Source organism: Strix aluco, chromosome 29 (genome assembly GCF_031877795.1).
Source record: "Strix aluco isolate bStrAlu1 chromosome 29, bStrAlu1.hap1, whole genome shotgun sequence".
Classification (NCBI taxonomy): domain Eukaryota; kingdom Metazoa; phylum Chordata; class Aves; order Strigiformes; family Strigidae; genus Strix; species Strix aluco.
This window is the reverse complement of record NC_133959.1, coordinates 1181769-1198922: the sequence shown is the minus strand read 5'-3', so window position 1 is coordinate 1198922 and position 17154 is coordinate 1181769. Positions and strand designations below refer to the sequence as shown.

Genomic DNA, 17154 nt, shown 5'->3' with positions numbered 1-17154 from the left:
ATACAATCCAAGGTAAAAGCCCCCACGGTCACCAGCCGGTGCCTGGGGGGGGGCCGGGGGGGCCACAGATAAATAACCTCCGCCAAAATACGTTTGGTTTGTTCAGTTTTCGCTTGTGTTTTGTTTTCTTTTTTTTTTTTCTCCTTTTTTCTTAAAAAGTCATTACAAAAAGAGCCAGCGAGGAGCCTCCTACAAAACAGGTTAGTGTTTGCCCCAGGCGGGAAAGGGGGTGGGGGGCTAAATCCTGCCCCCCCCCCCCCCCCCCCCCCGCCTCCCAGCCCGGCCCCCCCCTCCGCTCTCTGCTCACAAAACCCCTTAAAAATTGCACGAGACATTTGGTTTCTTCACAACCTTCCAGCAACTGCTGCCAGGGAGGGAAGAGCCACCCGTGCAGCGAGCTGCCAGGTCTCAGCCCGGCGGAGAGAAAAGCCCCCCCCGGAGCTGCTGCACGTGATGGCGGGACACACACACACACTCTCACACTCACACACACACACACACACACACACACAACCGCTCTTGGTGGCCACGGGGTCTGGCTGTGCCCGGGGAGGCCGGGGGGGGGGGACACACACGACAATAACAGTGCCAGGGACAAAGCCCGTGGCTGTAGTGCCGGAGGAGCAGCCCCCCGAGCCTGGGCACGAGCCCCAGCGCTGCCCCACGGGGACAGGAACCCCCAGTGCCCCCCAAGAAGGGGACCGCCCCCCCCCCCACCCTGAGGGCTGGGGGTACCGTGGGGGGGGTGGCAGTAGTGGCTTGTCCAGGGAGGGGGTAGGAACAGCAAACAACAAAATTTACCCTGTTAAATCGAGCGCGGTTGGGGCTCGCTCCCGGCTCGGTGCTGGAGGGGGGGACACACACACACACACACGGAGTCCTGTCCCCCCCCGCCACCAAGAGACAGAGTCACCCTGTCCCCAGCTGGTCCCTGACCCCCCTCCCCCGGCCGACAGTGGGTGCAGAGCGAGGAGTGTCCGGCTCCGGCGTGGGCATGCGGGAACCGCGTGGTGGGTGTGGGTGCGGCGTGTGGGTGCTGCGGGTCCCCAGGGAGCCCCTGCCAGGCCTGGGAGGGTCGTGGTGGTGGTGGGGGGACACACACACAACCTCATTTTCCCCCCCCCCCCCGCTCCCTCCCCTCCGAGCCTCAGCGGGGGCTGGCGCAGCCACTGGGTGCGGAGGGAGGGAGGGGGGGGGGGGTGCAGAGGGAGGAGGAGGATGGGGATGAAGCCCACGCTGTGGGGCTCACCCCCCCCAGCTCTCAGAACTCCACCTTGCACGCAGGGAAGGTCTCATCCTGCATGGCCACGGTGCTGTTGCTGCCCAGCACCGTGATCCCCAGCTCCTGCTGCCGGTCGTGGGTCTCCTGGTACCACTCGTGCATCACCAGCGAGTCAAAAGTGGGGATCAAAGTCACCTGCGGAGACACCCACGGCAGCGCGTCACCCCCCCAGCACCGCGAGGGGACCGATCCTGCCGCGGGGGGGGGGGGGGGCGGTGCTGGGGGGCTCACCTGGACGTCGGTGCCCCACTGGTGCTTGCCGGCGAGCAGAGCGTCGAGGAGGGAGCGCAGGACCCCCTCCTTCAGGTGGTCGTCGCCGCTGACCACGTAGCAAAGGGAACGGATGCGCCGGAAAAATTCCTCGTCCACCGTCCGGGCGCTCCAGGAGCCGGGGAGATACGCCAGGTCCACGTAAACTGGGGGGCCCGGGGGGGCTGCAGCACGTGTGCCTGGCGGGATGGGGGTACGGCGCTGAGTAGAAGCCCCTCAAACCGCCCCCCCCCGCCAAACCCCACTGCACCCCTGAGCTGCTCCAGAGCCGGGAGCCCCCCCCCCAGCACCCCCCCCCCACCCCCGTACCTGCCGGCGATGCCCTCCCAGCCCGGGCTCCAGCGCTGCGGGGGGGCCCCGGGGTGCGGGTGTCCCCGCTGGAAGGGCCCTTCTTGTCCCCGGGGGGCAGCTTGGCCTTGTCCCCGGTGTCACGAGCTGAGCTGGCGGGGCCCCTGGCCTTGGGGTTCAAGGTAGGGTGCCGGGGGGGCTCAGCCTTGGGGGTGGCGGGCGCCGAGCCCACGCGGGACGGGGTCCTCTTCACCTTGCCGGGGGGCTCCTTCTTGCCGGCGCGGGGGGGCTCGGCCGGCAGCGCCTCGGGGTCCACCATGCAGATACCGGGCTGGGCGGGGAGGGGACAGGGGTCCTTGATGGGGGCCGGCAGCGGGTCGCGGGGCCCTGGCCATGCCACGGGGGGGCTGCTCCGAGTCCTCGTCCGACTCCAGCCCGTCGGCCAGGATGGAGGGACAGTCCTCGGTGGCCGGAGGGACGTCGGAGTCGGAGAGGGTGGGCAGCGACTCGCTGACGGAGGTGGGGGGCGTCTCGCCCGCCCGGCCCCGGCACTGCACCAGCTCCTGCGACGGGTCACTGTCCGACAGCTCGCGGGGGCTGGCGGCGGCCGAGGGCGACCGTTCCGATTTGGGATGCTCGAACTCGCAGGGTGACACCAAACAGAGATCGACGTCGTGGGGCGAGTCGGAACGGCGGCCGGGCCGCGGCATTGCGTCGCCCTCAGCCCGCGGCGGGTGGTGGCACGGCCGCAGTGGCAGCGACAACCCGCCTTTGGTGGCCTCCGGTTCCGGTGTCCCCCCGGTTCCCCGGGACCGTCTGCCCTCCTCCGGCGGGGACTCGCTGACGGGTGGCAGCACCTGCTCGAAGGAGACCGAGAGCGACTCGTCCACCTCGGTGGAGTGCGGGGAGCCCACCTCGGCCGGCAGCGAGGGGGTGGTGACGGTGGGGGACACGTCGGGGACGTCGTCCTTGAAGGGGCTGAGGGAGAGGCAGCCCGCCTGCTTCTCCTGCGAGCAGCCGTCCTGCGAGGCCTTGCCCCCGGCCGGTGGCCACGGGTTTGGCTGCCGGTTGTTGCCGCTGCCCGGTTCCTCGGTGCCATCGTCCACCGGCGACTGGTGGAAGGGCGTGTGGCCAGCGCTGGCCGGCCCCGAGCTGGCCGGAGACATCATCTCCAGGGTTTTTTCCTCGGAGCTGCCGCAGGCGTCCTCGCCGCCCTCGGGGCCGTGGTTGAGCATGCCGGTGGGGGTCAGGTCGAAGTTGACGCTGCGGTCGCTCTTGGGGGTCTTGGCCAGGGGCGAGGGGGGGCAGACGGCTCGCAAGGGGCTGCTCTCCAGGTAGCGGAAACGCTGGGGGCTGTCGGGCTCCTCCAGGCCGTTCTCCAGGCAGGATGAGTCCCCCGGACCCGCCGGCCCCCCGGCCCCCCCGTTCTCCAGTGGCGAGGGCTCCAGCTCGCTCTCGGCCGTGGTGATGCCTTCATCCGTCGATTCCTCCTTCCTCCTCCTCCCGCCAGCCCCCAGCGAGGCGGCCCCCCGGCCCCGCTCGGCCTCCGGCAGCATGTCCTCGGGGGAGGAGGACTTGGAGCCATCCGACGTCCCCAGCTCCCTCCTGCCACCTGCCTCCCGGGGGGCCTTGGCCTTGGGCTTCTCCGGCTCCTTCTTCAGGGGGGGTTTCTTGATGCTGCCGGCCTTGCCCAGGGGTTTGCGGGTCTCCGGGACGGGGGTTTTCCGCGCCGGGGTCTTGGCAGGAGCCTTGGCCTCTGCCTTGCTCTCCTTTGCGTCCTTCCGCAGCGTCTCAGCCTTCACCTCCTTCTTCACCACCTTCACCTCCTTCTTGGCCTCCCCCTTCGCCTCAGCCCCCTCATCCTTCTTCAGCGGCTTCTTCTCCTCCTTCCGGGGAACAGGCTCCTTCTTGGGCACCGCTTTCTCCTTGCTCAACTTCGGCTTCGCATCCACCTTCAGCTTCTCCATCGAAGAGTCCAGCTTGGCTCGGGCGTCCTTGGCTTTCTCCTCTTCCGACCCCGCTCTGGCCGTCTCCCCCAGGGATTTGGGCTTCTCCTTGGTCCCTGCCTTCACCTCCTTCCTCTCCACCTTCGCTGGAGCCTTCTCCTTCGGCGCCGGTGTCCCGGCGTCCACCAAGCTGAGCTTGGAAGCCGACTTCAGGCTCTCCTTGCTCTCCGCCCTCCTCTGCTTGAGCAGCTTCTCAGGCTGGGACGCCGACGGCCCTTTCAGATCATTCTTGGTGACCACGGGATGCTTGAGGAACTCCAGGTGCTTCACCTTCTCCAGCCCCTCCAGGATGCGGCCCTGGGGGGTGCAGCCGGGGAAGAGGACGCGGATGATCTTCTCGGAGGGGCTGACGGGGTGCCAGACGAGCAGGGCGCAGACGGAGGTCAGGCACTGCAGGGGCAAGTCCTGCTCCTTGGGGTAACTGTTGCCCGACCATTGCTGCAGGAGAAACTCCAGCTCCTTGGTGCCTTTCACGGGGTTCAGGACGTACATGTCCAACCGGCCCACTCCCATCTTCTGGAAGAGGACGGTGGGTTCTGCGCGGGGTCCGCTGTCGCGGGCCAGCGGGTTGGGACGGATTCCCAGCTTCTCCAGGTAGTGCAGGGTCAGGGCAGCCTCATCGCAGCTCTTCAGCACCCGGGAGTTACCCTCGATGTCCTTCAGCTTCTCAGAGGCGTTGAGGAAGACGACGCCCAGCTCCGGGGAGATGAGGTTCTTGGCCCAGTCCCCGTTGCCCTGCGAGCCCTGGGACGGATCCTCCTCCAGCTCGGCCAGCTTCCGCTGCAGCAGGCTGTTGACTCCGGGCAGGCTGTCGGTGCCCACGTGCGTCACCAGGATGGAGTCGATGCGGTCCAGGTGCCGGACCAGCTTCCAAAAGGACGATTTGGGGTTGGAGCCTCCGTTGACCAACACGTTGAAGCCGTTGACGGCAAAAAAAGCCGAGTCCCCTCTCCCGCCCGGGAAGATATAGCAGCAGGGCTTGGAGAGCTTGAGGAAGCCGACCATGGTGGGGGGCTCCAGGAGGTCAAAGGGGGACTGGGGCTCCAGCGACTCCGAGAGGTACTCCATGAACTCCTCCAGCCCCTCCATCTCCGGCAGGATGCAGCCCGGGTTGTAGCGCAGCTCGATGAAGTCCTGGAGGTTGTGATGGTCCAAGCCCGAGTCCTTCCACTCCCCGAAGTCGGGGCAGCTGATGGTCAGCCTGGCCTTGGCCGAGGGGTCCGCGGAGCTCAGGATCTCCCCGACCTGCGAGGGGACGGGGACAGCCAGAGCCTCAGGCGCGACGGGGCACCCAGAGATGAGGCAGCTCAAGGTTGTGCCCTACCACAGCCCCCCCCTCCCTCAGCAAGCACAGGGGGGAGCTCCCGCAGCCCAGCCCACTCCCCATCCCCAGCACCGTGCCCGGGGAGGGGGAGCTGCTCCCCCATTCACCGCCAGCTGCGGCTCAGGGCCAGGATGCGGCCGATGGCCCCCCCTCCCCTCCCCTCCCCAGCCCTGCGGCGGGAAGGACGTGCCGGCGCGGCTGCCTGCGGAGCAGACGGCTGGGCCAGGCCCCCCCTCGCACCGCCGCTCCCCGCCGAGGCGCCGGAGAACGTGAGCAGACAGTCGCTCCGGCAGCAGCCCCCACCCCCCCCCCCCACCCCTCCCAACCTCTGCACACCGACAGCCGGGCCTGGGAGCCGGCAGCTCCTTCCCAGGGGGGGTTCCCTGGCACCGCACCTCCTTATCCGTGAAGATCTGGATGAAGTCCCGCAGGGAGAAACAGCCCGTCTGCAGCATCAGCTCCCCCGTCTCCTCCACGCAGGGCCCCGCAAACACCAGCAGCTTGTGCTGCGACACGTCCGTGATGAGGTTTCGCAGCTGACGGAGGGGACACGAGGACAGGGGGGACATGAGGATGCCACCGGGCTCGGGGTGGTGGCCCTCCCCTGCCAGCAGCTCTGAAGGGACCCCGGCTGCGTCCCCCTGGTGCGCCCCCCCCCAGCTCACCTCGTCACACAGGGATTTGTCGGAAGGGTTGAGCAGCACCAGGGTCTCCAGCACATCTCCTCGGTGGTGGAGGGTCCGCTGACCTGCAGGGAGCCAGCGCTGACACCCCCCTCCCCAAAACCACGGGGCTGCACCCCGCTGTGGGCTTGTCCCGTGGGGATGGGACTGGGGGGGGACACACACAGCGGCAGGGCCAGCGCCTGCCCACTTCCCCCACGGAAAAGGAACAGCCACCGTCCCGCTCCCGGTCACCGCGGGGCCAGCGGATCCGCTGAGCCGAAGGACACGTTTCCGCGTCCTTCCTGCCACAGGGAGGGGAGGAAAGAAGCCGGGGGGGTCAGGCTGAGGGAGCCCATTCTGCCCCCCCTGAGCACCGCAGCAAGCCCTGGGTGCTCCCAGGATGGGTCTTGGGGCTGCACCCCCTTTTCTAGGCAGGCAGGAACCCACACAGGGCACCCACTGCAGACCCGACCGCCTCCCACAGCCCCCCCCCAGTGCCAGGGGGTGACCCCGCGGCGTGACAAGGGGACGCGGTGGGGAAGAGGCACCGCAGCAGCCCCGGCATCCCCGGCTCCATCTTCTCCTTTCCCCCCTCCCCACGGGAAATCGCATCCCGCCCCGGGGTGGGTGAAGGAAGCGGTTTCTCGCGTGGGGGATCACGGGGCTCGGCCGTGGTGGGGGGTGGGGGGGGGAGCACAAAGCAAAGCCTGTTGCAGAGACGGGGGGGGCGGTTTCCAACACCCCACGAATTACACACCACCCCAGGGAGGGGGGGTGCCCCCTCTTTTACCTTTCACGATGCTGGAGAAAGTGGCCGAGTGACGGGACACAAAGAGCTTCAGCTGCTCGTCCAGGTTGCAGGAGGAGAGATCGATGTCCCAAGAGCGGATTCCTTTTTGGGGGGGGGACACAAACAGAGGGGGGAGCTCAGCCCCGTTGGCACCCACCAGCACCTCGTCCCCGCTCCACAGCACCCACACGGCAGTGGTTTATGGGACAAGCAGCACCGTGGGGACTGTCCCCTCTCCCACCTCCCCCTCGAGACGCAGCCGTGCCAGCCTTGGGGTGACCCCAGTGGGTCCCCAAGTCCAGCCAGAGCCCAGCACGAGGCCGACGCACCGTCCGGCTGCCCGGCGGGTGAGCACCTTGCGCGGTGACTCACGGCGGCACCAGCTCCGCCAACCCAAAACCCGGCCCCCGCGGCACCGGGCGCACCTTGCCGGCACCTCTTCAAAGGCGGCAATTAAAGGAATTAACGGTGCCAGAGGATTCGGGGCGCGCGGGGCTCCTGCCCGCACCGGTGAGGGTGCTCCCGGCTTCCAGAGCGGGGTTGGAAACCGCAAGGTGCAGCCCCAAAACACCCACAACCCCTTCAGGACCCCCCAGGGGGATTTGTGGGGGGCTGCCAGCCCCCCATCGTGGCGGCCGACCAGCATGGCCGCAACCGCTCCCCGTTAACGGCCCAGCAAAGCGGCGGGCGATGGCGTAAGACGGGGCCTCGGTGAAAGGGTTGCACAAATTTTGCACAAATTTTGCACAAGGCGCCGGGCGAGGCCTGGGGCCGTTTTTGGGGGGTTTCACTGTTTGAGGCCAGCAGGGTTCGGTCCTGCCCTTGCAGGGTGCTGGGTCCCACGAAGGGGGGGACAACAACGTGTCCCCCCCATGATTTGGGGAACGTGGTCCAGCGTGGGGGTGCTCCGATGCTGCAGACTGAGACCCCCCCAGCTCCGGGACAGCCGGGAGGGGGAGATGGGAGTGGGGGGCTAAAGGGGGTCCCCACAGCGCAGCCTCCCCAGCCCAGCATCTGGCCCCCGCAGCAGCACGGGGCAAGGACCCAGGTGGTGACAAGGGGAGGGGACAGGTCGCAGGGGGCCACCCGCAGCCCCTGAGCCTGGGGACGGACCCCAGGGGCAGAGGGGGCAGATCCTGGGGGACAGGGGCAGGAGGGGGGAACAGCACTTGGGGGGGGGCAGATCCTGAGGGTCTGGGGCAGGAGAGGGGGCAGATGCTGGGGGTTATGGGGGGCAGATGCTGGGGGTTATGGGGGGCAGGAGAGGGGGCAGATGCTGGGGGCTCTGGGGGGCAGATGCTGGGGGTTATGGGGCAGGAGAGGGGGCAGATGCTGGGGGCTCTGGGGGGCAGATCCTGGGGGCTCTGGGGCAGGAGAAAGGGCGGATGTTCGGGGTCTGGGGCGGATCTTGGGGGCCCAGACCCTGGAGCCCTGAGGTCGGAGGGGTCAGACCGGGAGGGCCAGGGGCGGGGGGGTCAGACCCCGGGGGACCGGGCTGGGGGGGGTGTCAGACCCCGGGGTGGGAGGGGGGGGGCGAGGTGGGGGCCGGATCCGGGGGGGGCGCAGGTCGGGAGAAGGCCCGAGCCCGGAGCATCATTCGCAGGGGAGGGCCAAGCCCACGGGCCCGCCCCGGGGCAGCACCGGGACCACTGCGGCCGCCGCCGCCGCCCCGGGCTCACCTCGCTCCAGCTGCTGCAGCACGGCGGCCAGCAGGCCGGGCCGGTGGCAACCGCCGCCCACGATGGCGAGCAGCGAGTAGCGGCGCGGCCCCGCGGCGGGGCCGGGAGGAGGAACCGGAACCGCCGCCGCCGCCGCCCGGCCCGCGCCCTCCGCAGCCCCCGCGGCCCGCGCCGCCGCCGCCGCCGCCATCTTCGGCGCCCCCCGCCCGCCGCGCCGCGCCGGCCACGCCCCCCGGTGCGTCAGCGGCGCCAAACCCCGCCCACTGATGTCACCGGCGGCCAATGAGAGAGCTCAGCGGGGAACGGGAGGGAAGGGGGGAGCGGCGGCGGGCGGGGAGGTCTTAAAGGGGCAATGGCGGGGTGGGGCCGCTGTGGGTGGGGTCCGGCCGCCCGCGCAGTGCAGTGCGGTGCAGTGCGGTGCGTGCAGTGCAAGGGCTGCGCAAGCCAGCGCGGAACTGGGGGTGGGCGTTGCAGAGACGGGAGGCAGCGTAGGGATGGGGCTGTGCAGTGCGGCGCAGCGCTGGGGGTGTCCGGTGCAGCGTGATGCAGTGGGGCGCAGTGCGATGCGGTGGGGGCAGTGTGAAGCAGTGGGGCGCAGTGTGAAGCAGTGGGGCGCAGTGCGATGCAGTGGGGTGCAATGTGAAGCAGTGGGGCGCAGTGTGAAGCAGTGGGGCGCAGTGCCGGGGTGCACAGCGCAGAGGCGAGGCTGCACAGCGCTGGGTGGTGACGGGGCTGTGGGGCGCGGGGGCGGTGCAGTGCGGTGCAGTGCCGGGCCTTGGGGCAGGATGGGGCCCCAGCCGAGGCCTCTCCCCCCAAACTGCTCCTCCACCCACCAGCCTCCAGCCCGGCAGCGATAACCAGCGCAGTGGCCACAGGAGCCCCCCAGGCCCATTCCCTGGCCCCCAGCCCGCCCCGGCAGCGTCCCCCCTCCCACTCGCCCCCCCCAGCCCCAGGTGCCCCACAGACACCCCAGCAGGACGGGACCCCCCCTGCCCCCCACCCAGCGGCATTGGGGTGCTGGCGCCCCGGAATCCCCCAGAGAGGAGGCAGCAGATGGGAATCCAAATCCTTTAATGTGGCCCTGGACACCCACAGCCCCACGGACCGCGGCACCCAAAGGTGCTGTGGAGGCACATCCCAGCGCGGGGAGGGGGCTGGGGGTCCGCGGCTCCCCCTCCGCTGCACCGGGCACGGCCTGGGCCAGCAGCATCCTGGCGGGTGGCAGCGTCCCGGTGTCCGTCCCCGGTGTCCCCGGTCCCTCAGGAGCACTTGAGGCTGAACAAGTTGCAGGCGGTGGCGCGGGGGCAGCTGCAGAGCTTCCCGATCCGGGCCCCCCTCCGCACCGCGCACGGCTCCCCGGGCTCGCACTGCGGGACAGCAGCACCCCTCAGCCCCGGGGCTCCCGGCCAGCCCGGCCCCCCCGTACTGCGGCTGGACCCCTGTAACCAGCACCCAAAGGGTCCAGCTCCGGCGCCAGCCCGAGCACCCGGGGCTGAGCACCCACCACCCCCCAGCGCGGCCGTACCGTGGGCACCCAGCTCAGCCTCTTCTCCACCGCCGGCGGCTCCGGACTCCCCAACTTCTCCAGCACCTCCTGCAGCGCCTCGACCTGCCGCAGACAGCACCGTGTCACCCCAAACCCCCCAGGACTCTGATCCACGTCACCCCGAGTCCGCCGGGATGTGGGTGCTGGATCCTGCACCACCCCCAAGCAGCACCCATCCCCACAGGTTGCACCCTGGGGTGTAACTGCCGCTCCACACCCGCTGGGCCTGGCTCTGGGTCGGTCCCTGCCGGAGGGGGATGAGGGGGCTTTGAATGTCTGGGTGCATCCCACCCCCGCCAGGTGACACCCCGTGTCCCCTCCCCAGCACCCATCGCCCAGCACAGCATCTCCCCTCACCGCCCGTCGGGAGGGGAAAAAGCAGGAAAAAGATGCAAAATCCCTCGTGCTGCGGGATGTCCCTGGGGGAGCCGCTGCGAGGAACCCCCCGAGAGCAGCGACGGGTGAACTCTCAGTTCACCCCCTCCCCAATGCCCTGGGGACACCCTGGCACAGCCAGAACCAACCCCCAAAGTGGGGTGACAGCAGCAGGAGCACCCCGAGGTGTCCCAGAGCAATGTGGGGGCTGTGGGGGTCCCCGTCCCTGCAGACACCGCTCCCCCAGCCCCTTACCAGCTCCGTCTCCTCCCGGCTCTGCCCGGGCAGGCTCTCGGCCGGCCGGAGCCCCAGCACCGGCTCCGCGGTGCCCGGCAGGATGAGGCCGGAGGCGGCCAGGCAGAGCAGGCAGAGCCAAGCGCTCCCCATGCTCCCGCTGCCGGACGCGTCCCTGGATGCTCACGGATGCTCCCGGCTCAGCTTTATACCCCCCCCCCCCCCGCCACCCCCCTGCAGCCACCCGGCGTGGGCAAACACCTGCTGACGCAGATGGGGAGCGGGCGCACGTGTGTCCCCCCCAAACCTTGACGCTGTCCTCAAGCCGGACAAGGCGCAGGGTGGGGGGGACACACACACGTACGTCCCCGGGAGATGCATCCCCTGGGACACACGTGCCCCGTGCCCGCGGCGTCGACGTCAGCGCCACGTCCAGCCGGAGCGGCCCAAGAGCTGGCGGGTGCTGAGCCCCCCCTCCCTGGGGCTGAGCCCCCCCCCCCGCAGCGAGGCAGAGGCCACTGCCAATTCCCTGAGCAAACACGGCTGCGGTGGCTCATCCTGGCGCGGTGCTGGCAGAGCCCAGGGCCCCCCCTCCGGGGACGGCGCAGACAGGCTGGCACACGGGTCTCACAAACAGCTTTATTCCAAAGGAGGGGACAAATGGGGGGGGGACACGCACACAGAGGGGGTGCTGCAGCCCCCTCTCCCCGGAGCAGGGCTCTGATGCAGAGCCGGCCGGGGTGGAGGAAGGCTGCTCCCCCCATCCCTGCAGCCAGGATCCCCCGGGGGGGAAAACACCCCCCTCTGCAAGTGAGGGGAGAGTGGGAGCAGAGCACAGGGGGGGCTGGATCCAGCTGGGGGGGGGAGCGAACACGGGTGAGCAGCGGGAAAGGGCTGACGGGGTACCCCAGCCCCCCACCCTGTGTCCCACAGCCACACCAAGTCCCCTTGTGTCCCCATGGGGTCCCCCCGCCCCACACCATCCCTGTGGGGTCCCTTTGCATCCCACAGCCCTTCCAGGTCCCCCCCCATATCCCTGGGGGGTCCCCCAGTCCCACACCATCCCTGTGGGGGTCCCTTTGTGTCCCCCAACCCTCTCAGGCACCCCCCCCACACCCCTAGGGGTCCCCCAGCCCCACAGCATCCCTGTGGGGTTCCCCCGCTCCCCCCCCCAGCAGAGTGGGGCCCCACCAGGGACCACAGGGAGGGGGGTCCCAGCCCCAGAGTGTCCCCAAACCCACCTGCCCCCTCCTAGCTGCGCGGGGGCTGCTTCTGCCGGCGGCCCGTCCTGGGGGGGGGGCTCGGCGGCTTCTGCCTGGCCCTTCTGGAGGCCCTGGGGCACAGAGCAGTGGGGGGTCACCGGGAGGGACCCCCTCCTTCCCCCCCCTTCCCATTCAACCCTCGCCGTACCACATAGAAGCCGGTGTGGTACCCGCTCATGTACCAGGCCATCAGCATCATGGCCAAGGCGTCCTCCTCCTCCTCCTCTTCCTCCCACAGGGCGTGGGGTGGGGCTGGGGGCCACGGCGGAGGCATCACCTGCCAGCAGCACCCACAGCCCCTTAGGGACAGACCGGGCGGGGGGGCTCAGGGTGCCCCAAACCTGGGGGGATGGCACACACTCACCTCAGGGGGCCGGGGGGAGCCGGACGCCTGCTCGCCCTTCCTCCTCCTCCTCCTCCTCGCACCGGGAGGCAGCTCCCACGATGAAGGGGGAGTTTCCCCCGCCGGGGGGTCGCTCCCGCCGCAGGTCCCGGGGTGGGGGGGCAGGAGGTCGCCCAGCGCCCGCTCCTCGGTGTTGCCGTAGCCGTCGAACTCCACCACGCAGGTGCCGGCGGCGGGGTCCAGCGCCCGCAGCCGCGCCGGGTACCGCCGCCCGTCCCCCGACCAGGCCGCGCTGCAGGCGTCCCCCACCCGCCACTGCGGGGAGACGGGGCGGGGGGGGGCAGCCGGGGGGGTCCCGGGGGGACCGCAAATCCCACGGGGCTTTGGGGAGGGGGGGACATTGCTTGCTCACCTGGTGGCCGCTTTCTTTTTCCTCCTCCTCCTCTTCCTCCTCGCTGGGGGTCACGCTCGAAGTGGGGGTCTCGGAGTCACCGTCCGACCCCTCTCCCGGTGCGTCCCGGGGGAGGGAGGTGCGGGGGGAGCGGAGCGCGGTAGCCCCCGGGATCGCCGTTTTCCCCGAGGACGGGCCCCCCCCCGCCCGGGGGTCGGGACCCTGCGGGCAGCAAAAGCGGCGTCACGGGGCGGGGACACGGACACCCGCGGAGCGTCCCGGGACCGGCCCTGACACCGGCTGGGCCGGGGCGTGGAGACCCGACTCCCCCCCCCCCCCCGGCCCCCTCCCTCCCTCCCGCCGCCGGTCGCGTTCCCACCACCTGGGCTAGCTCGGCCCCGCTCCGGTCGCCCCCAGCCCCGGTCCCGGTCCCGGTGCCCACCCGCGGCCCCGGGGCGCTCTCGGCCATGGCCCGGCCCCGCCCCCGCACGTGGTCCCACGCCCCGCCCACCGCCGGGCCCCCGCCCACCCGCCAGCGCGGGGCCTTCTGGGTAACGTAGTCCCCGCCCTCCCCGGACTCCATTTCCCAGCGGGCAGCGCGCGGGGCAGCGGGGGGGGGTGTGTGTGTCAGAGCGCCCCCTGCTGGCGAGAGGGGGCGGGGCGGGGGGAGCGCGGTACCGGTGCAACGGGGACGCGGGGCGGGGGGGGGGGACACGGACACGGTGCCAGCGGGGGACACAACGTGGACACACGCGGGGGAGGGGCGCGGCGGGGGCGGGCGCAAGGGTGGGGGTGCGCGGGCGTCCCCGGCAGGTGGCAGCCGCCGCCCGCCGCAGCCCCGGTGCGGGGCGGCCCCAGCGCGTGTCCCCGCGTCCCCCGGCTCTGAGAGCACCGACCCGGTTACAAGTCCCGGTGCACGGACCGAGCCCCCGCGCCCCGGTGCACGAATTGCCCCGCCCGCCACCCCCCGCCCCGGTGCAGCCCCCGGTGCACGGGCAGACCCCCCGGTGCAAGGACCGATCCCCCGGTGCACGGACCGACCCCACGGTGTTGCCCCCGGTCCACGGACCGATCGCCCTCTTTACAGCCCCGGTGCACGCACCGACCCCCTGGGACACAGACCGACACCCCAGGGCACAAATCGATCCCCGGTGCAGCCGCCGGTGCACGGACCGACCCCCGGTCCACGGACAGACCCCCCGTGCACGGACGGACCCCCGGGGGCAGCCCCCGGTCCACGGGCAGACCCCCCGGTGCACGGACCGATCCCCCGGTCCACGGTCCGATCCCCCTCTTTACACCCCCGGTGCACGCACCGACCACCCGGTGCACCGACAGCCCCCCCGGTGCAGCCGCCGGTGCACGGACCGACCCCCGGTGCCGTCCCCGGTGCACGCCCCGACCCGCGGGGATATCTCCCGGTGCACGGACCGACCCCCCGGGGCACGGACCGACCCCCCGGTGCTGCCCCCGTTGCACAGACCGACCCCCCGGTTCACGGGCAGACCCCTCGGTGCAAGGACCGACCCCTCGGTGCACGGACGGAGCCCCCGGTGCTGCCCCTGGTGCACGGACCGACCCGCGGGGGCATCTCCCGGTGCAAGAACCGACCCCCCGGTGCACGGACGGACCCCCCGGTGCAGCCGCCGGTGCCCGCCCCGACCCCCCGGTGCCGCCCCCGCTCCCTCTCGGTCCCGGTTTGGGGGGGGGGGGGGAAGTTTCGGGGCGGGGGTTCCCCCACGCGCTCTCGCCCCCACGTGGGACCCACCAGCGGCGCCCAATCCCCGCGCCGCCCTCCGATCCCTTTGTGCCGAACCGGCCAATGGGCGAAGAGGGGCGGGGCATCGCGTCAGGCCCCGCCCCCGCTGCGGGAGCCTATAAGAGGCGGCGCCGGGCGCGCAGCGGATCAGAGCGATCGCGCAGCGGCGGCGGCCGGACGGGACGAGCGATCGCGACGGAACCGCGGCGACACCGACACCGCGCTCGGGATTTACCGCTCTTGGGATTTGCCTTTTTTTTTTTTTTTTGATTTTGATTTTTCACTCCGCTTTCCACCCGCGGCCTCTGGGCGCCCGCCCCGGATTTACAATTGCACCATGACCTTGGAGGAGCTGGTGCCCTGCGACAGCAGCAAGTAAGTGCGGCGGTCCCGGGGCTCGGCCGGGGGGGCCGGGGGGGTCCGTTCTCGCCGCCGCCGCTGCTCACCGGCTCCCTCCTCCCTCTCCCGCAGGATGCAGGCGGTGAGCGAGGCGGTGGAGCGGGTGCTGGTGGCGGCGCAGCGCCAGGACCGGCTCACGGTGGGGGTCTACGAGTCCGCCAAGCTGATGAACGTGTGAGTAGCCCGGGGGGGGCTCGCAGGGGTGGTGCAAGGCGAGTGGGGGGGGGTTTGGGCAACCTCGGTTGCACCGTGGTGAGGAGAGGGTGGTCACTCTGAGAGAGGTGGCTCTTTGCAAAGGGGTTGGGGGGGGGGCGCTGCTTGGAGCAACCCCAGCGCTGCGGGGGGGTGGAATTGTCCCCCATCCTTTAGCTCCTCGCTGGGGGGGGGGGGGGGGGGGTGACCTGGGGTGACAGCGTCTCACGGGCGTGAGACTTAACGCCTGACGCGCCCACAGGGACCCCGACAGCGTGGTGCTGTGCCTGCTGGCCACCGACGAGGAGGACGAAGGTGACATCGCTCTCCAGATCCACTTCACCCTCATCCAGGCCTTCTGCTGCGACAACGACATCCACATCCTGCGCGTCTCGGGCATGCAGCGCTTGGCCACCATCCTGGGCGAGCCCGAGCCCGGCGCCGAGCCCCGCGACCTCCACTGCCTCTTAGTCACGGTGAGCGGGGCGGTGATGCACCCCGTGATTCACGTCGGGCATCGCCCCGAGGATGGGGTGGGGACGGGGTGGGGGGGGGGACACACACACACACTCAGGGCCACGTGTCGGGGGCGACGGCGGCGCTAAACGTCGTGTTTCTGCTCCCCAGAACCCGCACACGGACGCTTGGAAGAGCCAAGGGTTGGCGGAGGTGGCCAGTTACTGCGCCGAGAGCCGCGACAAGAACCAGTGGGTGCCCTACGTCTGTCTGCAGGAGCGTTGAGCCGGTGCCGGCTGATCCCGGCTCTACCTGAAAGAAGGAAAAAAAAAAAAATAAAAATAAAACAGCAAGAAGAAGGAGGAGAAATGGCCAGTTCAAAAAAACCACAAACCCAAAACACCCACCGATTTTATTTTTCTTTTTAACCGGAGAGGAGAGAGGAGCAGCCCGGCCGCACCGGTGGGCGTGGGAAGGAGGCGAGCGGTGGCCGGGCCGGTAGCCCGGTGGGACGCTGGCCGCAGCACACCGGAGCCGTGCCCAGGAGTTGTGCTCGGCCACGGGGACCGTGGGACTGTGTCGAGGAGCCCCGGGACGGGCGTCTGCGGAGCGCGGGGAGGAGACGGAGGCTGGTTTGGTTTTTCTTTTTTGGCATCTGTGACTCGAGGGAGGCGAGGACTGCAGCGGGACGGATTTTTTTTGCAGCAGAACTGCTTTTTTTTCCGAGGGATAAATTATCGTCTGCGTTGATGGACCTGCAACACCAGTTTCAGTTTTTGCACTCAAGCCACTTGGAGACCCTGATCTGAATCTAGTCCAGAGTCTATTCTTATACTGATTTAAGAGAAAAAAAAAAAATATTTGCAATAAAATGTTTAAACTGAGCGCTGTCTGCCTTCCTCTGCGGCCGGAGCCGTTCCCACGGGGAGCGGGATCAGCGGGTTTCGGGGTGGGGAGGGGCCCCCCCCTCGCCCTTGGCACCGGCCCTGCTCCCCACCCCGTCCTGCGGCTCTGCTGCTGCGCACGGGGGGGGCATTTCCCATCCCTGCAGGACCCCCCACGCTGCCTGGGGAAGGACCAAACCCCCCCCCCCTTCAAAAAAAGAGTCTGTCCATGAAAAACACCCGCGGCTGGGACCCCCCCGTGTGGGCTGTGGGAAGCTGAGGTAGCATTTCCCCCCCCCACACTCCGTGGTTACCCAGGGTGGGGGCTGAGCAGGGGGTTTTAGGTTCCTCTTCCCCCCCCCCCCCCCCCCCCCCGCGAAACCGCCACTCCCCGGCCGTGGGAACCGGGAACGCCCCCCCGTGGGCTGAGCCCCACCGGGGCCAGGAAACCCCCCCCCCCCACCCCCAGGCTGTCCCGCTGCTGCGGTGCAGGAATCCCCCACCCCCGTGGGACACCCCCACCCCCAGATGGGTGCCCGCACTCCTGGGTTCTTCACAGAAACCACCCCCCCCCCCCGCCCCAGCCAAGTGGGTGCCTGATTGTGGGGACACGGGGGGGGGATGATGGAGCCCGAAGGCTCTGGGGACACCGAGGCAGCAACATGTGGGTGCTGTGGCTGCTCCCCGCCACCCTCCCGCCATGGTGGGGTGTGGGGTGTCCCCCTCCACCGGCAGCGGGGGGGTCCCCAGGTCCCTTCCGGGGGGCCTGGGCACAGGGGTGTGTGTGTGTGTGTGTGTGTGTGTGTGTGTGCACACGTGTGTGCAAGCCGGGGCCCAGCTCAGGCCCCGACCTGAGCACCCCCGCCCCAGTTCACACGCACACACGTGGCACATGTGACATCCCCGGGCGCTGGTGTCACAGTGTCACGGTCCTGGCTTTGCCCCGGCCGAGCCGCGTGGCCGGGGACACCCCGTCCTGCAGGAGCTCGCCAGCCCCGTGGCCGGCACC

The 17154-nt window shown here is 70.2% G+C and overlaps 4 protein-coding genes and 1 long non-coding RNA gene across 5 annotated transcripts; 1 reads left to right on the top strand and 4 right to left on the bottom strand.

Annotated features, from left to right (window-relative positions):
• Nucleotides 1-118: 118 nt before the first annotated feature.
• LOC141916192 (uncharacterized) lies at nt 119-15496 on the bottom strand. Its single transcript, XR_012621080.1, has 2 exons — nt 15372-15496; nt 119-880 (listed from the first exon to the last, which is right to left on the bottom strand). It is a non-coding gene; the product is annotated as an uncharacterized LOC141916192 (long non-coding RNA).
• On the bottom strand, nt 1118-8494 carry MAP1S (microtubule associated protein 1S). The gene is given in 8 exon segments (XM_074808350.1): nt 1118-1417; nt 1514-1731; nt 1862-2223; nt 2225-5091; nt 5566-5706; nt 5836-5918; nt 6626-6727; nt 8305-8494. Coding segments are annotated over 8 exon segments (4119 nt in total). The 3' UTR covers nt 1118-1261.
• LOC141916297 (cocaine- and amphetamine-regulated transcript protein-like) lies at nt 9564-10612 on the bottom strand. Its single transcript, XM_074808646.1, has 3 exons — nt 10481-10612; nt 9830-9913; nt 9564-9671 (listed from the first exon to the last, which is right to left on the bottom strand). The coding sequence occupies exons 1-3, from the start codon at nt 10610-10612 to the stop codon at nt 9564-9566; spliced, it is 324 nt and encodes a 107-aa protein (XP_074664747.1).
• Nucleotides 11013-13038, bottom strand: LOC141916425 (uncharacterized). Its single transcript, XM_074808877.1, has 6 exons — nt 12838-13038; nt 12477-12677; nt 12086-12379; nt 11870-11998; nt 11701-11792; nt 11013-11313 (listed from the first exon to the last, which is right to left on the bottom strand). The coding sequence occupies exons 1-6, from the start codon at nt 13036-13038 to the stop codon at nt 11013-11015; spliced, it is 1218 nt and encodes a 405-aa protein (XP_074664978.1).
• GADD45B (growth arrest and DNA damage inducible beta) lies at nt 14381-16145 on the top strand. The gene is made up of 4 exons (XM_074808432.1): nt 14381-14589; nt 14686-14787; nt 15068-15281; nt 15433-16145. Exons 1-4 carry the CDS (start codon nt 14552-14554, stop codon nt 15544-15546), a joined length of 468 nt encoding a protein of 155 aa, XP_074664533.1. The 5' UTR covers nt 14381-14551; the 3' UTR covers nt 15547-16145.
• The last annotated feature ends 1009 nt before the right edge of the window (nt 16146-17154 follow it).